This window comes from Trachurus trachurus (genome assembly GCF_905171665.1).
Source record: "Trachurus trachurus genome assembly, chromosome: 12".
Lineage (NCBI taxonomy): Eukaryota > Metazoa > Chordata > Actinopteri > Carangiformes > Carangidae > Trachurus > Trachurus trachurus.
Genome location: NC_139908.1, coordinates 13,250,954 through 13,277,332, shown reverse-complemented (window position 1 = coordinate 13,277,332; position 26,379 = coordinate 13,250,954). Strand labels below are relative to the sequence as shown.

Below are 26,379 nucleotides of genomic sequence, written 5' to 3'. Positions count from 1 at the left end.
GTGGCTGGTGCTGAATAAAGTCAAAGAGGTGTAAATGGGCAGACACAGTCTTCTTTGAGCTGCATGTGGCTGGCAACATGTATGTATTTTCTCCCCTGCATGGTTTTACTCCACCTGTGTGTATGTGTGTGTGTGTGTGTGTGTGTGTGTGTGTGTGTGTGTGTGTGTGTGTGTGTGTGTGTGTGTGTGTGTGTGTGTGTGTGTGTGTGTGTGTGTGTGTGTGTGTGTGTGTGTGTGTGTGTGTGTGTTTGTGTGTGTCACGGTCCAGCATGCTTAAGAAGCCTCACATACTGCATTACTGCTATCTGTGTTTTTCCTCTTTTGCATTTCTCTCACAGTCACTCTCTCCTCGTGCCTCGCTCTCTAACTTTTGCTCAGCTTTGCTCTTTTGATTTAGCCTTTTCTCTTTCCATTTATTTCCCTATTCATTTTCCTTCTCAACCCTTATCGCTGCCTCCACCAATCCACCTCTCTCTCCCTCTCTCGAACAGCAGGTAGTCAGCCATAAGCCTCTCTGACATTAGCTGATATTAGGCTAGGGTCTATTAGGTCCTGCCTTGCCCTGTGAGTTATTGAGCAGAGAGAGCAACTGCCTTGGAAATGATCACACTCACATATGCATGTGCACTGAGTCACACAAGCAAACACATACCCACAGAAAGGTAAACACAAGCCCACACAAATGTTTCCACATACACGCGCAAAGCCTTTGCAATCTCCCAAACGTGTTCACCTTATGTCTTTTAAGCCTCAAAGATGGGGGAATCTCCGAGGCTTTTAGAGCCTCCTCTTACACTGTACAGTGCATCTTTTTTTTTTTTTTTTGCTTTTTTGCTTAATTCCATCCACTAAGTCATCACGCTGTGAATAGGTACACACTTTTAAGGAAGTTTTAAGGAAGCTGCTGCAATGTGTGAAGAAAAAAAAGTTTGTAAAAGTTTGCTGTTGACTTGTGTGTAAATTGAGCCTGAGAATGTATTGGTCAAAGCTGTCATGCTCCATTTTGCTCCAAAAAAAAAGAAGAAAAAATCAAGACCATTTTTTCCCTCCAGCAGCTGTTAGACACAGTGTAGCTAAATATACAAGAAACCTTTGGTGTAGGTAAAAAAAAAAAAAAAAACTAGGATATAGTGACTTTATATGTATTGCCCTTTAGTTTAGGTTAGGTTTAGTAATAAAGTTGTGGACTAGCACAAAGTTACTTGAAGACTAACTATGACTATAAATCACCAATATCGATGTGGAGGGGAACAGGCTATTCAGATTTCTAGACCCTGTGTTCACCTGGAATCTATACTTGAATACATTAACACGACTTTCTCTGTGTTACCACACACACAAAGGACATACATATATGCCAAATATATAATATCTTGGTATTATTTGTTGTACTTTGTATTTTGGGAATTGCATTTTGATGGTAGCATTATTAAACTTCCATGCCCCTTTTGAATTGAAGTCATAACACTGTTGACATCCTTTCTACAGAAACTCCTTCACAGCCACTGAAAGCATTATTATACAGCTGCTTTGAGCCCAGTAAACTGACCTCCATACATACAAATGGTGAAAAGACCCTTTACATTACCCTCTCTAGAATGAATTAGTATACCGTTCCAGTTTTCAAGGCCCTGGGCTGAGGTAGCAGTCACATTATGCGTCTTGTTGCTTTTACAAATCTATGCGAAACTAAATATGCATATAAAGTGCGGACAGCGTATTCAATGAGTGAAGTTAATGGCGACTGAAGTCATTAAATATATGCATAAACATATTCAACACTGCAGAATATCACGGTCACAAAGCTGCCAAACACACACAGCTCTATAGTTCACAAATCCACCACACAAGACCCACCCCCCACCTCACACACACACACACCCACACACACACACACGTGCATGCGCGCAGACAATAATGAATAAGTAAACACTAGATTTCAATGTTGGGAGCTCTTAAAATACAGAAGGAGCTAGCAGACCACTTATTTTAGGGAGAGTATTAAGAAGCTTCTCATCATCCTTGAGCAGCTTAACCCTTCACTCATTATGTGGGAAGAAATTGCCTTATAATGTTTGTTGACTCAACTCCCTGGTAGAAGCTACCGTGTGTGCACCAAGGAGATAATTACCGAAAATTACAGAGGAACATGGAAATATGGCTGTGTTTATGCCCGGGAGCCTTGTGGGCTCCCAGCTTCACAAATTATTCATGTTGTGGTGTCGTCTTAGTCTGAGAGGTGAGTGGTGATGGGGAGTTAGCAGAGTGCCTATCAAAAGCGGTTTTGTCTTTTTTCTCCCTGGCTGGATCTTCTGCTTCTTGTAAAGGAAAAAAAAAAAAAAAAAAGATAAGTTCGACACGGGAGTGACAAGAAAGCGTCACCTTCACAAAGCAGGTGAAATTCTGTTTTCTTCTTCCCCTCAACCACCGCGTCTCATTTGTCACAAGCCCTAACTTCTAACAGCCGTTCACTGTGGCACAGTCTTGATGTGAAACTGTCTGCAGGGAAGGAAAATGCTCAAGACGGAGTGTGCGTCCATCAAAGACTGAACACATTTTAAGCTTGATTCAGACAGGACCGATTACTCAGGGGTGACGTGTGTGTGCTGAAATATTTACCCTAAGTGACTTCAATCATCTATCTCGACAGATTTTACATTAACGGAAGATAAATGATGTTTTTCATTAGGTCATTACTGTACATTTTGATCCAACTGTGTTCTCCATCCATACAGGAATACAATTATCATTATCAACTTTCAGGTTTGTGAGGGTTCTGTTCCACTGCAGCTGCTCTCAGTTGTCTGTCAATATGTTGAATACCAGAGTGTAGCCAAGCAGACTTACTTATCAGCTCTGTCATGCAGTGATTGCTAGGAAAAAAAGGGGGAAAAAAAGTGTTTTTTGAGGTGAGACAGAGAGTGTGAACTGTGAGGAGCGGGGAAAGATGATATGTTGCTGCACTTTCCAACCACTGCTGCTCAGTAGGTGGTGGTGCATCATGCTGCTGTTGGTGTTAGTATTCTCTCCCTGGTGGGATCCGCTCAGGTCGACCACATTTTAGATCAGGTCTAATTATCTGTGGGCTTGTTCAGATGAGGTTCAAACAGTCCTCAGGTGCCCTCTGGATCTGGTTCTTCTTTTTCTCTTTTGAAAATTATTTATATAGTCTACACTGGGTTAAGGTGAGTTTTTCCAAGGAGACTTTGTCTGATCTGGTCCAAACACAACTACTGTGTTTTGCTAAGTACCACACTGCACCAACAGTGGGTCAATGTGTGTGTGTGTAGTGTACTGAATAACCACCAGTGAATGCTGCCTGTGTGATATCTCTCCTCATTCCTAAGTCAAATCACTGTATAGTGCACACACGTTTGTGTAGTTTTGTGTGTGTGTGTGTGTGTGTGTGTGTGTGTGTGTGCTGATGGACAGCTACTATCGATGTCCTATTTACATTCACTTCTCTCCACCAATTGACATCTGTGTGTTTGTCAATGTGCTTGCAACCACTGTAACAAGATGTTGCCCCTGCAGAGCACAACAGATTGAACTGAACAGGAGTCTGAGAAGTTTGTTGTTTTTTTGCTCTAATTTGTAAGTTGGATGAAGATGTGGTTTTGCATTTAAATACAATGATCTGCATGATTTAAATTCGAAATTAAAATTAGATGATGATGTACAGTATGGGTTCTACAATATGTTGGGCAGATACTGTTTTCATGTCTTCACATACATGGTGGCCACAGTCTCCATCATTATCCCATGTATAGCTACCACATGAATGCAAATCTACATGGCTTTGTATTAGTCTGTAATTTCATAACAGCAATTTGCAAAATTCATTCCCTGAATCGGTTTCAAGAGGCTGCTCAAAGTGCGATCAATTCAAAGCAAAATGCATGCATTACATTCATAAATCGCAGGTAATATTTCACATTAAAACACAACCTGCGAAGCTGCGACTCCAATCATGCAGGATAATTTATCTCAATAATCTAATATTTCACTTTGAGATGCTAATGTGAGGGAGTGAGGTGGTTGGAGCGAGGGAGTGGGTAGACAGTGAGGTGAGAGAAAGAAAGGGATGCAGGGCTCTGTGATAAAACCTGCATCTGCATATCAAAGGCAGCATGCAGGAAAGTGGAGAAAATGATGAGGGTAACAACTCTAACATATTGCTATGAATAAGAGGAGCGTATGTACCAAGTGTGAGGTAGAATCTTACGGGACCGAGTCGTTGTGAAGACAAAGCTATTGTTCTTTTTCATGACAAAAGACACAATGGATTTGATAAGGAGAATAAGTACTTTAGTGAGATGACATGCAGTAATACACATGTTTAATTAGTGGCACGGGGAGTTGAGTATTACGCTCTTGTGTGCTCAGCTTGGCTGGTTAAACTTAGAATGATGAATAGCACGAGAAAAACGTGACTTTCAAAATATTACCTGAAATAAATTTGATCAAGCTCATAAAACAAAGATGGAAGTGCAGCAGGGATGCATATAAAACACCGACTGGTGAACAAAACACAGAGCTTCTTCTTCTCTCTCCTCAATTTAGAGATGGATTCAGGGATTCAGAGAGATACTTCCTTGTGTCATCCTCTTTTTTTCCCTTTTTCTTTCGCCTGCCCTCTCCACTAACTGCTGAATTGTGTACAGTAGGTCGGTTTGCATAAATGCATTTTGCGCTTCGTTTCAGACGCACTCTGCACCCAGAGACATTTGTGTTATTTATCAAAAAAAAGGCACATAAGCCTGGAAGTGCACTTTGCCTGTCATCTACATGTAATCAGCCAAGTGTGCTTCTAACTGCAGGGAACACGATACGTGTGGCTAAGTACGCATCTCGCAATTAGCATGGAAATGTTCCGAGCTCCTAGGAGCAGGTGCAAATTGCGCAGGTGTAACAAGATAAAGGTTGAGGTGGGAGGAGGAAAACTTTGTTGGTCTGTGCCGTACAGAAATTCTCACAGCAGGCAAAGTGTTAGTGCACCATAGAAACATATAAGCAACATGCTGTAGAGATGCAAACATAGAGCTGAATCGCAGCTTTTGTAATCGTGTTGATGAGAATTACATTATCATAACAATTTGACATCTTTTCACTTTGGGGGTTTGTGACAAACCAAACCACTGGATTGTACCTTTAGAGCTGTAATATAAAGAACAATATATATCTGTCACAGAGAAAGAATAACAGCTTCCTGAGGAGACGGCTGTTAGCTAAGTGCACTTCATGTTGTCTATGTGCTTGTTTCCTCCATATGAAGATGATGGGATCTGTTATTGCCTGTGTAGCGAGTCTCTACACTGCCATGGTGCTTGACTCGTTTAAAGCCGTTATGTGTATAAACCCACCAGAGACCTGGCTTGACTACAAATCCCACTACTGGCCATAGTTTGATATAACCCAGTGTGTAGAGCTGGAGTCTACAGACAGAGGACCCACTGTGCTCTCCACTGCTTGAGGGCAAATGGATCAAGACTGTCTGCTCTCCCTGGTTTCCACATCCTCAGACTGTGCCTTTGTTTTATCTGTCAAACTGTGCCCTGTTTGGTGCATTTGAGGCACTTCCTTGGCTGGTTTAGCCCCTTGAACCTTTGGGAAACATTAAGCTTTTTGTTCTTTTCCCATATTAGGCTGTAGATCTGTCAGTCATTCCAGCACATTCTTTTAAGACGGATATCAAGCCCGTCTTAGCTTATAGCTCTTTGGGTGATCATAGTTAGCAGCCCATCTTTGAACACCACAGCTCTTCATTTCTGTCAGTGTTCATCAGTACAAACTGCCAAGACATATCAGGGAGGTATAACTACTTAAAGTAACCTTTACCACCCAGCTCTGAAGGCTCTGCTAAATACAGTAGTTGAGATCTTTTTACAGCAATTGTGCAAGTACAAAATTTATGTTCAAGAATTTTTTATTCTGTACAAAATAGACTGTTTATTTACCATCTTTTTAAAAAGGCCTCAGGCTAGTCAGAACACGCAGTACCAGACATATACCTACTTGGGAAGTTAATGGCGCCCACATTCCAAAGGCATCTTCAAGGACAGACTCAGACACCATTGTGTTTAAACTGAACTCTATTTAGAATTACTTCAACTGAACAACAGTATTAAGCCAAAAGTGCTTTTTTCCATTCACATTCCTCAGGAAGGATAGAGTTCAAGAGAACATCTAATTCAGTTTACAAAAAGCTGTATCCAGTTGGCATCTAACCTGCAGTAATCCTGGTTCATGATAATGTACATTAGAGAAGATTAACCCCAAAGACCCGTAGCAGACAGACCTTATGGCTGTGTTTAGTCAAGCACAACTATTATGACCCGTAGGGCAAAACAGATGGAAAGGATATTATGATTATGATTAAAGTATGTATGTGAATGTATAGTGCGTGCATGTTTGTATGAGAAGGATAGAGAGACAGAGTGAGTAAATAAAAGACAGACAGAGAAAAGTAAGATAAAGCCTGAGCGTGTTTTTCGGCGCGTACTGTATTTGTGCATAGATAGACCCTCATCATCTCTCTGTGATTACAGGAGCATTTCGCCACAAACAGCATGTGACTTATCAGAGCGAGCCAGGTTTTCGGAGGGCTGACAGTTTAGGGAGAACTGCCATGGGATAAAGTCTCAATCCTCACTCAGACATCACTCTCTCATCCTCTTCTCACTCTCTCTCTCTCTCTCTCTCTCTCTCTTTCACACACACAGACGCGCACATCTGTGCAAACGCAGATGCAAGCAGCCCAACGGCAAACCCAAAACCGATAAAAGACGACCATTACTCCCGATGACGGTGTCTTTGGAGATGTAGGGAAAAAAACCATAGACAGTTAAGATGAGAAACAACAGGTCTCTTGGGAAGATTGTAAGTGGAAACTACAGTTGTAGATGGAAATAATAAAATAATGCTTTTCACAACAGAGGAATAGAGGGGAAAAAAACAAGCACAGACATATATAAGATACAACAATGTAACAAATCAGATCAAATAAAAGGTAAGAACCACATGCAGTTTAGTCACTGACAATAATAAAATAAATAGTGATTTCTGTTTTGCATTTGTGTGTGTGTGAATGTGTATACTTGTACCGGAAGGTCATTTGGAATATCTGTCCCAAGTTGACTTGCTGGGTTTTGTTGTTGTATCCATGCAGCATCTCACCAAACAGGGTGTCATTGAAGTGGACATCCTGCCTTGGGCATTTGGGTCCTTCACAGTTGTCTGACTGCAGGAGGCAGGAGCGCCCATCCCCTGCCAGTTTGTACTCCTGCACACACCTGAGGGGAAGCGAAAAGCTGTCAGTATAATAATGTATTTGAACCTATCTACACTCGAGGTGAAAGGATATGTGCATTATATATATAGGAGATGAATAGTGGCATAAATGTTGCAGGTTGATGATGTAGCAAAATGCAAACCAAGAGAGCTGAAAAACTGTTAGAACCCAAACGCAGATGTTCCCAGTTTACTACTTTGATCTACAGATAAAAAATTGACTTGTGGATACAGTGACTGATGCAGAACCAGGAGACAAATATGCCCTTTTCTTCCAACCATCTATTAGAATATGTTAGAAGGAATATAATTAAATTACAAAAGACGCCTTTTGCCTCATGTCAGCTGTAAACCTTCATTCGATACTGTGGACACTGGCACTTTGCTGAAAACAGTTTGAAAGCAGGTTCCAATGGCGCAGCATTCAGAAGACCATGTAATCAGTCACAAATTATCGTATCTCCTCCATTTAATTGCATAATCCTCCCTTACAAACAAGGTTGAGTATCCGTCGCTGTTAGCTGGCGCTGAGATTGGGGCTCATGCAGATGATCAGGTCTCAGCGCCTCAGAGGGAAGGAGGACTCTGCTCATTGTTGGCAACGCTGACCTGAAAATCCGATAGACCTGGTGGTGCAGTGTTTTCCTGGGGGTAGGAGGCAAAGCCATTTTTCTTTTCTGGAAACCAACAGCTCGCTCAACCACACATCAGCGCCAGCTATTCCAGGCAGTGCAGTGTATTAATTTTATCTATTAATTTTACAGTCCAGTTCTACCGAGCAGTTAGTCATTAAGCACTGGGCCGATCGATACAAAAATCAATCCTGGCTTGACGTGTGCCATTGTGCATATACTCTTATTGAAAAGTGAGACCAGTCAATTGTACTGAAGAGACCAGGGAAAGTGGACATAGCTGCAAATTGCATTTTAATACTGGCCTCTTCACCCGCTGAGCAAAAGAAATCTAATTTCCTCAGGAAAAAAAAAAAAAAAAAATTATGCCATCCCACACTGTGGCCCTGACACATCTCAAGGAGAATTAGGATTTCCTTCACCTGTCAATCCGCTCCCTCTTTGAGGTTGCCAGAAACCCAAATGTTGTCAGGAGCTGCCATATATCCAAGTATTCATAATGTAATTTCTTTGTGTCAGTCATTAAAGCACTGGGAGTCATTCAGCTTATGGATCCAGCAACTTCCAATGCACTGTGATCAATGTTACTCAATCTTCATTGAGTTCCCATATGCAAATGTTATTACATTTTCAATGTCTGTACTTATACCATAAATACATATATGGGAAAAAAGTACATGAGACCATTGGTATTATAAATCAGGACAATTTCTTGTACATGTCTCATCCATAAATATACATCTGTTGATGTATGAATGATTATATTGTAGACATATATGGTTGCGTCATTTTATCCATACAAAAATTCAACATATTTTTAGATACAGATTTCACTATGGGTATTTCAATGGTTTTATAAACTTATACCATCAGAGTACAAGAGGGTGTATGTGATAATAATAAAAAACCCCAATGGGGGAAAGAGACAGTGATATGGCTCTTGAAATCGGGACATACATTTCTTACATGTGTTTGATGTTACTAGATCATCATCTCCAAACATATCACTGCATGAACACATCTACACTACAAAAGAAAAGTTATGTGCAAATCCTCTCAAAGATGACAGTTGTAAATTAAATAGAAAGTGTGCTATAGTAAAGCAAAGAAGCAACAGAAAGTACAGTCGGCAAGTAGGACATGTGACATAAACAGGTTGCCTTGACTGATCCATCCTGACTGGAGTAGACGGGGTAAAAGGCAGTGGGGGTATAATGGTGTGGAACATGATTTCTTGCCACATATTAGACCTGTTAGTAAAAAAAAGAGAAAAGGAACTGCTGGAATGCCACAGAGCAGCATTGTTAGTGACCAGCTGCACAGCCTTTCATGGCCACAGGATAACCTTTTTCAAATGGAAACTCCCTGGAGATTACTATGCCATGTGATACCATCTACAGTAATTCTAGGGCAGGTGCAGAGAGAGGAGGGGAAAAAATATAAAACCTCCACATACAGTATATCAGCTCGGTGGAAAATGTGTGGGATGAGAGAGAGGGTGTTCATAGTGGGAATGTATCACTGAATAATGTGCAGGGAGTGCAGTCGGCACCGTCCAAGATACAGGTTTAATCCTCCAGCACATGCATTGAGCAATTTAAGCTTCTGTTCAGACAAATGTGGAGCCCACTGAATTCACTCTACCTACATGCTTACTTGTATTTGTACAATTCAAACACTTAATATTTACAACATAATAAAAGATTCATAAAGCCTCTCTGCAGAAGAGTGACCTTCCAGAAGTGATATTGTAAAACCTCTATTATTAGGATATTAGGTATGTATATTAAAACAATGACTTGCTGCATGTTATCATGGGTAAATGTGTTTTGTCTCATATAGAAGTGATTTGGTGGGTTCTTATTTACATACTAATTTCCTTCATGTAGTTATTTTCCCTAGAAAGAATTTCCTGATTGAAATATCACTGTACGCCTCATTCATGAGGAACCTTTATTTCCAGCCTCAAGACACCATTAAATATTTTACTGTTACTGTAGTTATTCTCACCCGCAAAACATGAGCACGTTGCTGGAGCTGGGGTCATCTTCGAGGGGCACAAGCTGCTGAAGACACAGCTGTTCGCAGCCTCCATTGAAGCCATCCGTGCAGTCGATGCCCCTGGAGTAGTCATAGCAACCTGAGCCATCTTTCATTGGCCTGAGCCCCTCAGGACACTGCAAGAAGAGAGTGATAGAGGAAGAAGGTGGTGGGCAGGAGACGAAGAGAGAGAGAGAGAGAGAGAGAGAGAGAGAGAGAGAGAGAGAGAGAGAGTGAGGAGGAAGGCACAGATTAGGGAGATGGTTGAAGAAGGGAGTCGGGCGCAGAGGTCAGCGCGTGCATTTTAATCAGGATCAGGCGGCGGCGAGGAGGCAAAAAGACAGCAAGATGGCAAAGATGAGAGAGAAGAGCAAAGCTGAGAACAGAGTCAGGGGTACAAACAAAGATGGATGAAATATGCCAATTATCTTTTTGATGGTAAACAGAAACCAGAGTCAGTTTCAGTTCAGAATCACAACTGCAGTTCACAACAGTTTAAGTCCAGGTCTGTGTTGTTTTTTTCATGCCAGCAACATAATTTCCACATGAACAGGAGGTACAGTATGGACTGGCAGGAGACTTCATGTAGATCTTCAAAGAACAAGGACTTCAACCACTGGAAAGGAAATAGTGTGTGGGGAACAAGTTGCAGAGAAAAAGAGGGATGTAATTAACTACTAAGTGTAGTGTGGTGTGTGTAAATGAGTGGCGTTCTCAATTTCACTCATACGCACAAACCTTGAAATGACATTGAAGGCAATGAGACTTCTAGACATATCAGCATTTGTGAAGTGATTGACTAAGTAGGCGGGAATAATGACACTCACACAACAAGCCACAAGTCAACTTTTTTTTTTTTTTTTCTCAGACTTTCAGTAACACAAATTCCATTTACCTGAAAAGACTCCACACACTCTGGCCAGACACCCTAATGGAGAACATTGGGTCCAAAATCCTAATGTCTGATTGCCTAATTTACAGCACAGCATTTCATTTATGAAGTGTTATTTTTAATTAATTATATTTCTTCCAGCATAAGAAATTACTAATTAAGCATGAATGCAACAACACCAGATGCATTCAATGACAAAGCTGAACTCCATTAAAAATGTCGTTTTACTTACCATTAATAACTTGTAGACTTAATGGCCTACTGTTTATGATTTGGGTGCATTATGCATCTCAGATGTAAACAAGAGAGGTTGTACTTGGTGAAATTTTCTGCTGCCTCAGTTTATTGTCAGAGGCGTGCAAAACCCTGATGGGAGACACTAATGACAAGTATTGTAATTTTAAGAAATGAAAAAAAAATCAAGTTCTTCAGTTCATTGAATTCGTTTTCATATCATTCATATTCTTATCGTTTTACACAACAACAATGTTTCACAATGAACAATTAAAACAGGATGAGGGACTTAACACAAAAAGAAATATTAACATGCAGAAGCATTAATGCTACTTTAGTAAGCAATGAAGTGTTGTATAAATTTTAAAATAATTTCTCTTTATTTTATCGTCATGTAACATAAAGTACTGTTTTATGATAAAATATTTCTGGCTACTTAACAGTGACTTTAGATAAACACAAAAATGGACAGCACATCCAACCAGTAAAAAGCCATATCAAATATTTCATTGAAGTACACTTATATGTGTCATGTTTTGCTCATCAGACCCAACGACTTTATGCCTCATTTGGTGTCAGTGTGATATTATAAGTGCACTTTGAATTATATATAACATGAAGTGCAATACTGTATCCTCCTGGGTTATCTTATAGTCCAGAAGATCTAAAAATGAATGGAATATTTTGTTTCTAGTTCGCTATCCATCACATGAGGCATTGCATGAGTCAACCTTGCAGCAATCACACCCAACACAGCAAGTGTTATCATTGCCTATTATGCTAGTTTACCACCATCAACAAATGCCTACGTGTGAAAGAAGTCTAGAAGATGTGTAAGTGTTAATGGCTGAGTGCATGTCTTGAATAAAGAAAAACAGAGGAAGAAAGAAAACATCATGTTTTAGAAAGAAAAATAGACTTTTTACCGAGAATGTGCTGAAAGGTAAAAACATTAACACTCCAAACAGGAAAAATAAACAACTTTTCTTTGACCTCATTTGGACAGTGTTCTTAAATCATCCTAAACGTACCTGGCAAATACTGCATGTCATGCACATTTTGTTCTGCAAGATACCTGAGATCTGCAGTAAACAAATTAAGATTTTCCTTTGTAATAAACCTTAGGTCACAAAAGCAATTAAAGGCCTCATTTGCTACAGTAGGTTTTAATAAAGGTTGCGTAATAAGAGTACAGGGAAATTAAAGGGAGGGAAACCAAGTCAGAAATAAAAGCAAGATACAAAGACATGACTAAAACTGAGAAGGAACATCGTGAAAAAGAGGCATGACACTTATTATTAAAACAGGGATGTTAGCCTGGATGTTTTCAGACTAATTAACAGTTCCTTTCAGCACTCTTAAAATTACAAGCATTAAAGGGAGAGGAAAAAACAATTTTGTCACATACAAAACCCTGTGACAAAGCTTTTCTTCCACATAACTTGTCAACAATGCATTTGATAACATCTGTTACCGGATGCTCGAAGCTTTCTTTTCCTCTTTCTCATCAACAGTAAAATATGAAACTGTTTGAAAAGCACAGCACTGCTAAATGTGAAACCTCCAAAGCCTTGGATGCCCCCCAGAGCAGCAGCCGGTCTGTGGTTATCAAGGCTTATTTTGGAAAAATATCAAGCACTTTAAGATTTTAATGCAGATGGAGAGTGAACAGGTACATTAGCCGTGAACGAACCTTAAGCTTGTTAAATTATGTGTTCTGACATTTGGAGGACCCTCTCACTCGTGTCAGGTATTAATTTATAGACTTTTTGACATTAAACTCTTGCCTCAAGGATGCTTAAAAGTTGTTTAATGATCAACATTGTGATCAAGAGTCACCAGTAATAAACTCTTGGTATCTAATTATGAGACGTGATTCTCATACAGTATCCAGCCTTTTCATAATAGGAAGACCGTGCTATCGAATGAAGATCTCTGTCTCATAAGATGAAATGTTTTCACATAAAGGGTGTAAGACTAACACAAGGCCGACATCAGCTGTGGAAATCTTCCCATTCTACAAAACAAACTGATGAATAGCCTTTTTGATCTCCTGGGAGGAACCGCTGCCAAACACATACAGTACACACACACACACAAAGGATAAGTGCGCAATAAACATTATGCTTTGTTCACACGTGAGTTCTGGACAAAGTCCCATATGTTCAGAATTCAAAGGAAAAGCTTCTCACTCTCAGATCCATTAACTGTATCTCATGAATGTAATGCTAACTTCCTCAGCAGAACAAGATTGGGGCCATTCATCACACTGAGGCAGAGCCTTGGGAATAGCTGTCTGTAATTCAGAACTGTCATGGAGCACTCTGCGGTTGAATGAAAGGACTTAAGGTTAGCCATTAGCACAGCCCACTAGCTACTTACCCTCTCTGTTCAGACAACTCTCCGAAGACACAAGAGCCGGGGAGGAGGAGGATTTGCATTTCAGATAAATGAATTTCAGTCAGTCAGTTCCTCTGTGGTGCCTCTGCTTTGGCAGCACAATGAGAAGAGGCCGAGAGACCTGCTGAACCTCACTGACAAGGATGTTGTTTTGATGATAATTAAAAGTATCATCAACATCCTGGTGGTTCATCATTCACTTGAAATACATGCAAATCTAGCAAATTAGTTATAATTATTATTTAATACATTGAATATTCTAAAAGGAAAAGCATGATAGAGTATATAGTCTATGTGAAGGGCATATTAAAACAAGAGTGGGTGTGTGGGTGTCTTTGCAAAGTTCAATCACATATGATTCAAGTATTATATTAAATTTGATGGACTGTTTACACATTTTCTCTATTTTCTCTTGAACACTTGCAGATCTGCCACATCCCTGCATGTAGGCATATGACGGTAACAAATAAAACTCCAAGGGTTGAGTATATGCGCTCTCCTGGGGCTACTACAAATGGGAATTTTATGACACCATTAAATACCAGAGTGATGGTATTTCACTCTTGAGTATACTTGGGGGATTAAAAGTACAAGGTAAGCAGGTTTGAGGAAATGAAAGAAAAATGAAATGCTTCAACCCGAAATGCACATAGATCACCCCACACATTATATACTGCACATAGATCACCCCTACAAATTAAAGTTCACACATTCTGAATGAATGCTATTCATTTCGCTAATCACCCATTAGTGCCCTTAGCTTTAATCAGGAACTGAGCATAATCTATTGAGAACTCTGTCTCTTAATAATCTTGTCAGAATTAAGATGTTGGATGTTCATACTTAGTAGCCATTGCACGCTTGGGAAAAAAAAAGAAAAAAAGTGAGAGCTAGCAAGTGTGTAGAGTGAAGACAATGAGAAAAAGGTTTTCCTTCATATTTTCTTCAGTAAGATGTGTACTCAGTCTTTCACAATAGAAGTCAGCTCTAAATCACACTGACAGGTGGAGGGGAGAAAAAAAATCAAATACCCTAAAAGCGTATTTGACAGCCTAATCTGGTTTAGAGGTGGCAGAGATGCATGCCCTGCAGCTCCACTGCTGTTCAAATGGGTTAAATTAGGCAAACAGTTTTACTGCTGCAAAAGCACAAAAAAAAAACTAGTGAGGGTGTACTACAGTCCCCAGCTGTTTGCTCATCATATTCATGTGAATTCAGACTTAATCTTCAGTGAGAAAACACACAGTTGTCTCACAGCTATTGGAAATGGCGTTGCCCGAAGGCAATAAAAGGCTCTGCGATTTAAAAAAGATTTAGCTTGTCTTTTTGGATTTGATCCTCTTTTTTTTTTGTGCAAAAGGCAAACACGTGCAAACATTCAGTGTATTTGGATGAATATATGTAAAAAGGAAAACATGCTACATTGTTCTATTTCACAATCCTTCTCTGATTACACATTCAGCACTCATCTCCACAGCGAGAATCTGCATGCGTGTGTCCACGCTGCACTACGGAGACTGGCTGGTGTTCAAAGAGCATTTTGTCTTTATTTGTCATCCTCCTTTCTTCAGTGGTGACAACACAACAGATGACACTGAGTGTAAAGAATTGCTTGGGCCGGCGACTCCACCAGACTCTGCTGTTCTCAGCTCAGCTTGATTGCCGAAGGCATTCGAGAGCTGCTGTTATTTGCTTCCTCTCGCGACAAAGACAATGGAGACATGGTCTGTTAACAATGAGCTATCTTTGTTTATGCCAGGATCAGAATGTATAAACACTGCTAATGGGCAGACTTTTACATTTATCAGCGTTGCAACAGTTAACATGTAAAAGTCAATATGGACTATGGATTTTTTTTAAATAAGCGCCTGAGTTGGAGATATACAAAGACATTCAAAAGACAGACAGACAAATGCGTCTCCTTTCTGATATAGATGAAGGTCATTATAAAGATGGCAGCAAAATTCTATTGCTCCAACTTACTGTAACAGTTGAGCAATACATATTTTCTGCCTCTCTTGATATCTTCATCTTGCCACAAAGAATAAGAGATAATTTCTGAAATGCTATATGTCCAAAACCTGTCCAGAAAATTATTAGACGGCAGAGGAAATTCAAACACCTCAGTGTGCCTCAGCGTATGAAACCTGTTAGTTGGGAATAAAGCCTGCGTGATTTAATACTCTTTCTCAATCCATTTAATGTTTGCTTTGGTTTGGAACTGAGCCACAAAACTGACAGAGCCTGATTCTAATTGAAAAAAAGAAGAAAAAAAAAAACTTGTCAAATAATAGATAACATATTGGAGCCTCCGCAGGGGAGAGTGCCCCCTTAAATTAGTGGATTATGATACAATTATGACAAAAACAAAAGCATCGCTTCAGTTGTCCGCCGCAGTTGTTGCTCATGTAATAATTTCACCCATTCAAAAGCCTTGGCTAATCAGGGACATGTTATAATTAGATTATATTAATACATCCACACATGCTTGGGTTTTATTGCTACTGTATGTGGCAAATATGTGCTAATGTTTCCCTCATAAGGTTTGCCTCAACTGTATTCCACTGTGCACAGATCTTAATTTCCACCCTTGGCTGCGGCGGTGTACAGATCTCTGTGGTGCACTAAATGACACACTTGATCCAGCGTTTAACCAACAGTGTCAGGGCTGAAAGGATGAACGAATCATTACAATGTATTTGCTTTAAACCATAAAGCATTGAAATTCAGTGGTAATGAGGTACACTGAGCTGTGCCGCGCAGCGGAGCAGGGGGAGCCGTGACGCTCGACTGTCAGGAACACGAGGCTGTTGGGACACACAGGGGGTGCTGGATAGAGGGATTATGGGATGAGGTTTTGCGCAAAACTTTTGTTTGGATGCAGTTGCCATTTTTTTCTCCCTGCTGACTCTTTATGCAAACCAGCGGTAACCAAGCGGAAATCTGGCTCCACGCTGACAACTCATCATTTAATTCCTGACTTTTTGAGTATGCCACAATTTTTTAATAAACTCTTGTATACAGAGACAGTATACAATTGTCTTAAAATGAGATTGGAGACAGCAATATCTGTCTTCTCTAAACTGTTATGAACTACTGGAATTTGACAGGCTAAAATTAAAGTTCCGGGTGGTGCCTGAAGTTAAAACATACATCTTTTCCAACCCAGCATCCAAACAACCCTACCAGAGATGTCCCAAAAGGGACATCAACTGATGAAAGATATGCCACTAATATCCCACCATCTGCTCAGCCTCTGAGTACTTCCATTAGGAAGACGGATACTGTAGCTGGGTACAACAATGTGCCATAAAGAAAAACATTCTGCCATTCCCTAAAAGCACAGAAACTGCCACAATATGCTGCTGTTGTCAAACTTAAACTTTAAAAATGGCAAGCTACCAGGAAAAGCCCTGTTTACAGAGTTCTGAACTTCACCGGGCAGCCCCGGGAGAGTTCACGGAGTGCATCAGTAATGCCGCTTCCACACACAAACACAGCGGAAGACACGCTACATTGACCACAGGTTCAACCAGAATTCAACCGTTCATTCCACACCACCGGCTAAATGCTGGACTGTGGATGTTCACACAGCTATCTGCCTGATGAAGTTTCCTCCTCACAGCAGCTCATAATAAAACAAAACAGGCCTGTGAAATGCTGTTTTTATAGTTTGCATTCAATAATTTAAACACCTACAGCCACTATGACAGGTCTTTCAAACTGAAGGAAGTTACCACCATTTACCACTTGTTATTGTTGTCTTTAAAACTGTATATATGATGTATCTTTGGCTGTGCATTTAAACATTATTTGTACTGTTTATGTGGTTTTCATGCACAAAACTGTTGAAAAAAGTTATTTCTTGTATACATAAGAGGCTTTAAGTAAACATATAACTCCTGTCTTCTTTCTTTATTTAGTCGCAGTCATTAGTAGAGAAACATTTCCAGTAAACATTATCTGTTTCACGCAGTGGAGGGGAAGTGACTGTGATCATGAAAACAGCAGTGCAGGCTATAATGTAAACAGAATAATCATACACTATTACACAGCACACTGCTACTGTACTGCACTGTACTGTATAACCAAGCAGCGTTTGGTGAGCAAAGTGATGAAAGAGGAAAATCACCAGCACAAAAACATTACCTGTCTAAAATCACTAACCTGCTCTTACAGCAGCTCTTGCTACATACTGAGGTTAGTGAGCACAGGGATAAACCAGCTGTCATCCTCTCAGCAGAAATGTAACGGACAAAAAAAAATAAAACAAATGTAATGTCTCCAAAACTTCAGCACCAGCTCTGACTGGAATTGAATTCATTGAAAATGCAGTTCAACTGTCTTTGGAGCAGTAGACAGCCGTGAGGGACTGACTCTGATAATGGATTTTAAGCCCTCCATGTGGCATGTCTCTGCTCTGTGTTAGCACCCACTCTGACAAGGATGGTTAAAATAACACCAACCCCAAAGAGTCAGAAAAGAAAATAATACCGCTGTGTCTATGATCCTCTGCCTTAATCTGTGAAGACTGGAAGGCTTTGTCAGTCTTTTTTGTCTGCGTATTAATCAGCCACACACGGAGGCGTGAGTTGTGAATCACACATGTGAGTGATATTTATACAACATTTATACTTTATGCAAGTGGGAAACGGTGCTATACCTTTCCAGGCTGGCTACATTCTTAAGTGAAGTCCAGAGGGAAGGGAAGATTGAATAAAGCGGACAATTATGATATGTGTGGATCCTCTCTCTCCTGCTCTCTCTTTATGGACAGTGGTTATTCATGGAAGTTCCTTGATACTGTAATGGTTCTTGTGCATGCTGGTTGGTAAGCATAAGTGGGATCTCTTCATAAAATATATGGCACAATAAATCCAGGGGCTTGATGTGGGACAGAGTTTGACAAACAATCCAAAGGCTTATTAGCACATACTCATTCATATTTCATACACCCCCTCTCCACTGTCCACTTCCGCCCACCTCTGAGTCTAATGAAGATTCATCACTGTGGCATCGGTTTAATATGAAAACCTGCCGGATCTACAACTCTGCAAAATTGAGACCACTGCTATTCATGTCACTGTAGATTACTGTAGAAATACAAACCACCTACATAAGCGAACATGATTGGCTTCATATTTACAGTATTTCAACATACCATTAGATTAGCACAAGCAGACACATAGCAAAAGGGATGAACTCACTATACATATAGTATGTGTAGGTAATATTTACAATGCATTTACTAAATTGGTGAGGACCCGTAACTTAAATAAAATAAATAAATAGAAATTGGAAAAGTGCCACTTGCATAAATAACTTTTACGTGAACTGCTGGTAGCTTTACACAACAGGCAGAAAAAGTTTTGAGGCACATGACGTAAATGGAAGCCACATTTAATTGTACTACTCAAGAGAGAGAGAGAGAGACAGGGCACTCATTATGCCATTCATGCATAGTCTTAATAAATTATCCATATTGCAGGTGGAGAAGCAGAAACGTAGAGACCGAAGCTTATTATAAAATCTTATCATATTATCTGTAACAGTATGACGAATATTATACTGTTAGCATGCTTGGGGCAAAAGGCAATTACTGCTACATGTAGACAAAAACCTACCTAGGTCATAAAAACAGCCACAAGCTACTAAATATGTCAAGAGTGAAAATTGTATGGGCCCTGATGAATGACGGGGAGTATAATTCAGGTTTATTAATGTGGAATAGTCGTCATGGTAACGCAGTGGGAGGTAAATCATTGGGGATGAATCTGCAGAGGACATGGGTAGAATAACTTGTGTGTTTATAGAAGTGATTAAAAGTGTTTTGCTGAACATATTACATGTGCTGCATACTGTGTGCTTTCAGTGTGTTCTATCAGGTGCTTCGCTGAGACTGTCAGTCATTTTATACATTACTGCTGAGCAGCAGAGTCACAAATAAATAAATGTGTGATTAATTATTATTATGGATTTATTTGTAATATGTGTCATATAAAATGTCATGCAGAAAGTGTTCTGGTAAGGTTTTTGTTTGAACAGAAGTAAGACGAGGATGGAAAAACAAGAGAATTGTCCAATCAGTGTTTGTCTTTGGTTGGTACAAACAACGAAAAGACCAGTCGATTTATGGCCCCGTCCAAGTACTTAACGACTCTCCAAACCATCCTCCAGCTATTGAGATGGCTCATCAATTTAATTACTTTACAACATAGGCCCGCCCCATGCTGTCAAAAAGCCTGGCATCGGAAGTTCCCAGTCACCCTGCACTTGTAAATATGCCAGGAGAAAACCTTTTTGTGCTGCATTTTACAGTGTTACATCTGAAGTCAAACTAGGGTTTATGAATTAAAGATGGGGATAAAAATACAGTTCCATCATTTAATGTAGTAATTACCTCTTTGTAATAGCAATATTCAACTGAGAAAAAGAAGCAGGTTACTAATTCCATTTGTATCGCTCCTTGTACTTAAGTGGAAACATCTCTCCTGATCCACATTACATTGTGAATAATAGCCAAATGGAAGTCATTACGTCCATTATGTTGCTTAAGTTTCAAAACGTACTGTAAGTAGGTACTTAAACCTGACCAAAGTAGAAAGTAAAGTTAACACACTTAAACACTAGCTTAACTGTTTCTAACCATACATACACAAAGTGCCTAACACTAAGCATACTAATTATTGGTGTAAATGGCACATAAAATATTATAGATTGCTTATAGCATGAAAGCCAAGACAGAATATAGCAGATGGAATGCAAATGTAATGACTGGCATTTATCTTTGGGGGGAGGTGGAGGCATTAAAAATAAGTGATTATGCAAATGAATTTTAAAATATATACCATATATCACTTTAGGTACTTAATTAGTCTTTTAGCTGCACAGTCCTGCAATAATTACTGAGCAGCATGAACACTGGCCATTAAGTGAACAACTTTATTCGTAAACTGCTTGTTGGTAGAGTTCTTTTAAAATGTATTTGCTGTTTATCTCATTAACTGTTTTGCAGCTGTTGGCCATTGTTCGTCATGGCTTCCTTATACTCAGAAGTTTACCAGTGCCCTGAACCTATGGGAAATAACTGCACAGTTGTGGGTGAAACGCATATAGCATGACAAGCTGGAACGGTAACGTGCCAGAGGCAGGATATTGACTTTTTCTGTGTGTTCAGCCAGACTAAAGGCTTGAATCCAGCATTACATAAGTCTGCTGTCCCTTAGAAATCAGTTGTCAACACCTACTGAGCTCTGCCAGCTAGTTAGCTGCAGCTCAACACCTGCTCAGCTGACAGCAGGCTTGGGCGGTAAGTGGAACTACTAGGCCTTTTATCATCAATATGTCTATCACCGACTAGCACATCTCTCACACAAACAAAAATGCACACAAACACAGGCTTGTTCTAAGATTCACAAGGCTCACAAAACTTTCAATCTACAATGTGCATTTTACATATTTTAGTAGCCTACACAACCATTAACAATACAATATACTTACCGCTACACCACTTGCACGGCTATTTCTTCATATCAGCAGTCACCTGGGGACAGAACCAGCACCTATCATCTGAGCACACTCACCATGCAGCCAGATGACTCCAACTGTCGGTCAGACACACACTTGAAGTTCTTTTTGCAGCCGCCGTTATCCTTAGAGCAGTCACGGACAGGCCCGAAAGATGCCAGGAGGTCCTCCACTGTTTCAAAATATGTGGACATCATGGCCTCTTCCCTGAAAAGGAATGAAATAAAAAAAGGTCAAAAACATAAAAAATACAGGTGTGTGAAAGGACGTAGCGAGTAAAAATGGATGCTGGAGCAGCTGAACATAATCCCTTGCCACCTGAGGAGCCCTCTCTCATAACCTTTTCTGCTTGTAGTGCAATTATGAAGCAACTAATTTTTGCACACAATGTGACAAAATTGTGTTTTTCTTAATGGCTTTTACCTTTCCACCTGCCACGCAAGTAATGACTACTTGTGATGTCTCATATTTGTTTCATAAAAGTGGATAAAAGTTAAGTTAATGCTGAGAATATGAAGAGTATTCAGAGAAACTCAGAAAAATAGAAATAAATGATGAGTGAGCTGTTCGAATTGAATAAAGAAAAGTTTTATTTTTACTTTTGACTTTTTGGTCAAATTTTCAATTCTTTGAGTTTTGACTCCATTTTGTGACTGGCAGTGGAAAGGCAAAATGTTAATAAACCTTCAAATAGTAGTCCAATATTGATGTACCCTTGGGCATGTGTTGTGCTTTAGCAGGCTACAGCATTTTTAAAAAAACAGCTGTTTTAAAAGTTTCACAGTAGTGAGGCATGCAGGAGTTCATTCTGGTTCATGATGGGTCATGTCTGGGACTAATCGGTGCTTTGGCATTAATTGGACATGGTGTGTTGGTGGAGAGCCTAGGGAATCAGCAATCTTCATCCATTAATTCTCACAACTAATCCAAGGCCAAGGCATCCAGGTCCGCCTTAGCTGGCAGCTGGTGTTGAAGGAGAGTGCAAGAACAAAAAAGCACAAGCACAGAAAAACACATGCATGCACACTTCAAGATTAATTCACCTCAGTGTATTTTATTAATGCATTTAATTTTGTTTTTGACATAATGATAGCTATATAATGACATTTCTCATTTGCAGAGCTCCATGGAGGGTTAGATGGCAATGTGCCTGCATTTTAATAGATCTTTCATAATAATAGAAATGTATTTAAGTTGCACTGAATTTTAATTTATGTGGAATTTATGACATGACTTAATGCTGGCAAATCTCTGAAGCTGATAGGCACAGTGCTGCTTTGAGCTAAATGCTAGCATCAGCATGTTAACATTGTCCTGAGATTATGTTTGCCTTGTTCACCAGCTTACACAAGCCTGCCAAGGTGTTAAAGTTTACAAATAATATAGGCCTAATAAAACTCTTATGTGATGATGGCATTAATTAAAAAGTCAAGGGAGCACTACAGTCATTATACAATTTATCCTGGGAGGACCATGAACACACCACTACATTCAACATTTATTAAGACGTGTTATTCAGAATCACATAAATCAGCCTTGTGGTAGTGCTGATGGTCTGAGGGACCATGGATGTCTCTAGGAGTTTTTTTAGTCCAGAGTAAACACACACTGACAAGCAGACAGATCGTCATTACCATCTGTAGAGATACTGTACTCCAATCGCATGTTAATACAGTTGCCTTAAAAGTTGACAAATAATTAAAAGTATACTTATTCTCCAGACTGGGGTTAAGTCTAATTAGAGATCAATTGACCTGTGTGTGTGTGTGTGTGTATGTGTGTGCCACTCAGCCACTGCAAGGGCTGTAATATTTAAAAAATCATTATAAACAAAGGAACAATCATCCATTTCCAAAATCTGGATCTTTCTTGCTTTTTCTCTGAAATGTCATATTGACCGATCTTGTACAGCTCAGCTGCTCTGTTCACTTCAACATGCTCAGCCATGCCCATACCCTGAGCTCTGCAGGCCCGCTGTCAGAGTGAACGAAGAGGTAAGCAACCCCTGTGTTTTTCTTTGCACAGAAACAAAAGCTCTGTCTCTTGCAATGAGACCACTGGGACCACAGTGTGTTGTGAGGATGACTTGACTCAACAAACAGCAACAAGATCTCGAATGATGGGAGGACAGATGCCCTGCTGAGCAAAGATGCTTTTGGTGTACTGTCACTGTCACTGTTTGTGTGCTTCTTCGTCTCTGTGTACTTGGGTGCTTATTTGGCGATGTCATTTCCAAGAAGAGGCTGGAAACATGGCCACGGAACCAGTAATGTAGACAGCGATGTTGTCGTTGCTGATTTGATTAAAATGTCCTCAAGTAACCTCAAAGTGGTTATAAACCATCAAAAAGTAATCAATGAGCAAAGATGGCAGAGTGAACTCTTATTGACTCGATATACACTGCAAAATAGTTTTGTGAAAAGAATTGTATATTGTGACCTTGTCATTGGCTTTAGGCAAAGATACAAAGCGAAGCATTAAAATTCATCAAAAAGGTAGTAATGCTCCATGCACAGCATGAATATCTCCAAAATTCATAACTTACTAATACGAGCAGGGGCGTTTTGTGTATACAAAGTGAGCACAAAACACAAACGTACCTTTTTCATTACAAAATAGACTTTTTTCTCATAGTATATGCCCATGTGGGATCCGTATTTGGAATGCTGTTGAACACCTCACACTGCTTTGAGCAAGAGATTCTTCATATTAAATATTTGGCTTTCATGTTAGATTTATGGCGTGACAGTCAGTAATTGGCACATCTTCCTTGTGTGAGCAGTGAAGTATTCCGGCTCACTGACAGCACATCGGGACTGTCCCCTTTCCAAAATCAAACCTCTATAGTAAATCGCTCACTGTCCTCACTGTCACACGCAGTGAAAAGAAAAAAATAAATGTATAAAAATGAAGAGATGTCAAACCAAAGAGCTCATACAAGAAACCTATCAGTCCTCACTTCAGTGCTCATTTATGGAGTCTGGTGTTTAATTTGTTTTTCGTAACGTAGACCCCTGGCTATGTGCACTTTGCAATATCAATGGTCACCTAATCAACTATGCATGTGGCTGATCTGATTTGAGCATTCAGCTCAACAAGGGGAAAAAAAGTATTTCAGAAGGGTTTTAGTTTGTTGACCACAAATGGAAGGGTATTAGACTGGAGAATGTGATTAAAGATATCAAAACATTTTAAGATGATTAAAATGTCACCCTCTGTTTACAGTGGATTAACAAATGTTTTATGGTCCCTAATAGACACACAAGCAGTTTTGGCAGAACCATTATATTAGTGGTACAGTACTAATGTCACCCAGTAATTCCCAGTACTCAAGATCAATGCTAACACACTTTTTTTTCTGGCAAAATTAATATATTACAGTTTACTGTTTAGCTGGCCACATGAGCAGTCGTATTACAGTTATGCATTTTGGAAGATACATGAATTTCTCAAGGCCAAATACACAGCATTTTGTTAGTAGAATGGGAAATTGACCTTTTGGTCAACCAGCCATAGTTGCTGGAGGACATCTCAAACTCCTGTATTAAATTATATTTATTCAGTCTTCTTCGAGGAAAGCATTTCTAGGAGAGCCACAGGATGCAGTATGTGAACTGAACTCTCCAAATACATCAAAGGAGAACTGCTGAAAAGTTCACCTTTGTTTGTTCTATATTTAACATGATGTGTAGTGGGGTTGTAGATGATTATTGCTGCCACTGGGACTCATAACATCAGTGATCAATCGTTAACCAGGGTTTTTTTTTTTTTTTTTTTTTACAATGAAAGCAGTTCAGTTACAAACAAATCAACACCTTTATTTACTTTGCAAAAACAATATGGTTTAGGCTTCCTCTTTGCAACTGGTGGAGCAGAGTTTTCTGAGTGAGGCTGCTACTCTTATCTCCTCCGTGGTTCGGGTTCATGACTTATGGGAATTAGACCTGGTGATATTAATGTGTCATATCTTCACACTCAGTTGCAAACCATTTGATGTAGCTACATCAGACATCATAGGCCAATAATATAGATACTGTGGAAATGTGACCCTATCCTCACCCAACTAGAAGATACTCAACACCTCAGCTACACCTTGATGAACATCAAAAACAAGAGGGAACTGTCTTCACTGGCTTCATATAAAAAAGGGAAACATCTCCAAACTGTATTGGAATGGAAATGGCTCACAACTGAAACAATGCTACCAAAGCACATCCCATATGAGCATTCAAATTTGGCAGGATGGTTATAAGACATCTGTCTGGGATGTGATTAACTCAGAAGACGGATCTAGTGTCACTTTACAGGGACTTTAAGCAGCACTGGCCTGATTCAAGAAAAGCAAGTTTCAGGGACTGCTTGATTATCTGCTTGGTGCAAATGAGATGGTCCACTGTTCCAGCTGAGGGTGGAACAGATTTAGTCACTGTGAATCTCGGCAAATGAAAATTTGCCCTTGGAATATGGAGTGTAATCTCTCTTTGGGGAAGTTGCCTGATTTGTGCATGGAGCTGAGAGGTACCAACAAAGTGCAGTTGGGCTCACCTCTATATGCACAGCTTTGGCTCTGGAACCAAACTCCTTGATAGACGGTGGACTCCTACTCAGGAATTGTCCATGGCGAGACGTGCCAGTCGTGGGACTACTGACAAATCACCGGCTGGCTGCTGCACAGTTGGACTTTCTCCCGGTGGATGAGAGGGTCACCGTCATGTGGCTGCGTAATGCAGAGAGAAAAACTATTACCGTTGTTTGCGCATTAAGCGCTCATTTTTGGTTGCTACACTACAGTGGATGGTAAGATATCCCCAATGCAAATTGCATAGCTATATGCTTGAATTTGACAGAGGGTAGCTGAACACAGTGCAGCAGTGGTTTAGGTAAATTGTATGTTTATTTAATTGAGTATAAGCCCCAAATTCATAGCGCAATCTTGCTTGATTTTAGGACACTTAGTTATAGTTAATAAGGATCAAGAGTGTTGGGAATCTTATCAGAGATTATCAGAACACTCTTGCTGATCGGGCTCATTATCTACATTGTTTTATGACATAATGTCGCAGCAGAACCTGTGAGATTTGTTAAGATTATCTCCATAGTGTCTTTGTTTTGTACAGGTCTGTAAAGACTCAGCTTTTGTCATATTGATCCCCAATGGCAAACACAAATGTCATCCCCACCTCTGTTAACGCCACATTCATTTCAGAGGGCGTTTTGCATTAAGGGACAAGGCGGGCTATCAATGAGCAGTTAAACTGCACTCTTCACACACAGGAAGCATTGGTGTGGATATAAAAAGATGCTTTGACATCTGTTTGTTTCCCTAGTCACTGTTGTTTATTTTATCCATGAGCATTCCACAAC

The 26,379-nt window shown here is 39.9% G+C and overlaps 1 protein-coding gene across 2 annotated transcripts in view; it reads right to left on the bottom strand.

The window, feature by feature from the left end:
- astn2 (astrotactin 2) overlaps window positions 1-26,379 on the bottom strand; it is a gene marked incomplete at both ends in the record, with an annotated part of 239,834 nt that overhangs the window by 70,448 nt on the left and 143,007 nt on the right. For both annotated transcript variants that reach the window (XM_083983273.1, XM_083983274.1), the window contains 3 exons: window positions 7,104-7,292; window positions 9,933-10,099; window positions 21,072-21,222. In XM_083983273.1, the coding sequence (XP_083839399.1) occupies window positions 7,104-7,292; window positions 9,933-10,099; window positions 21,072-21,222 (507 nt within the window). The remainder of the gene's footprint in view (window positions 1-7,103; window positions 7,293-9,932; window positions 10,100-21,071; window positions 21,223-26,379) is intronic.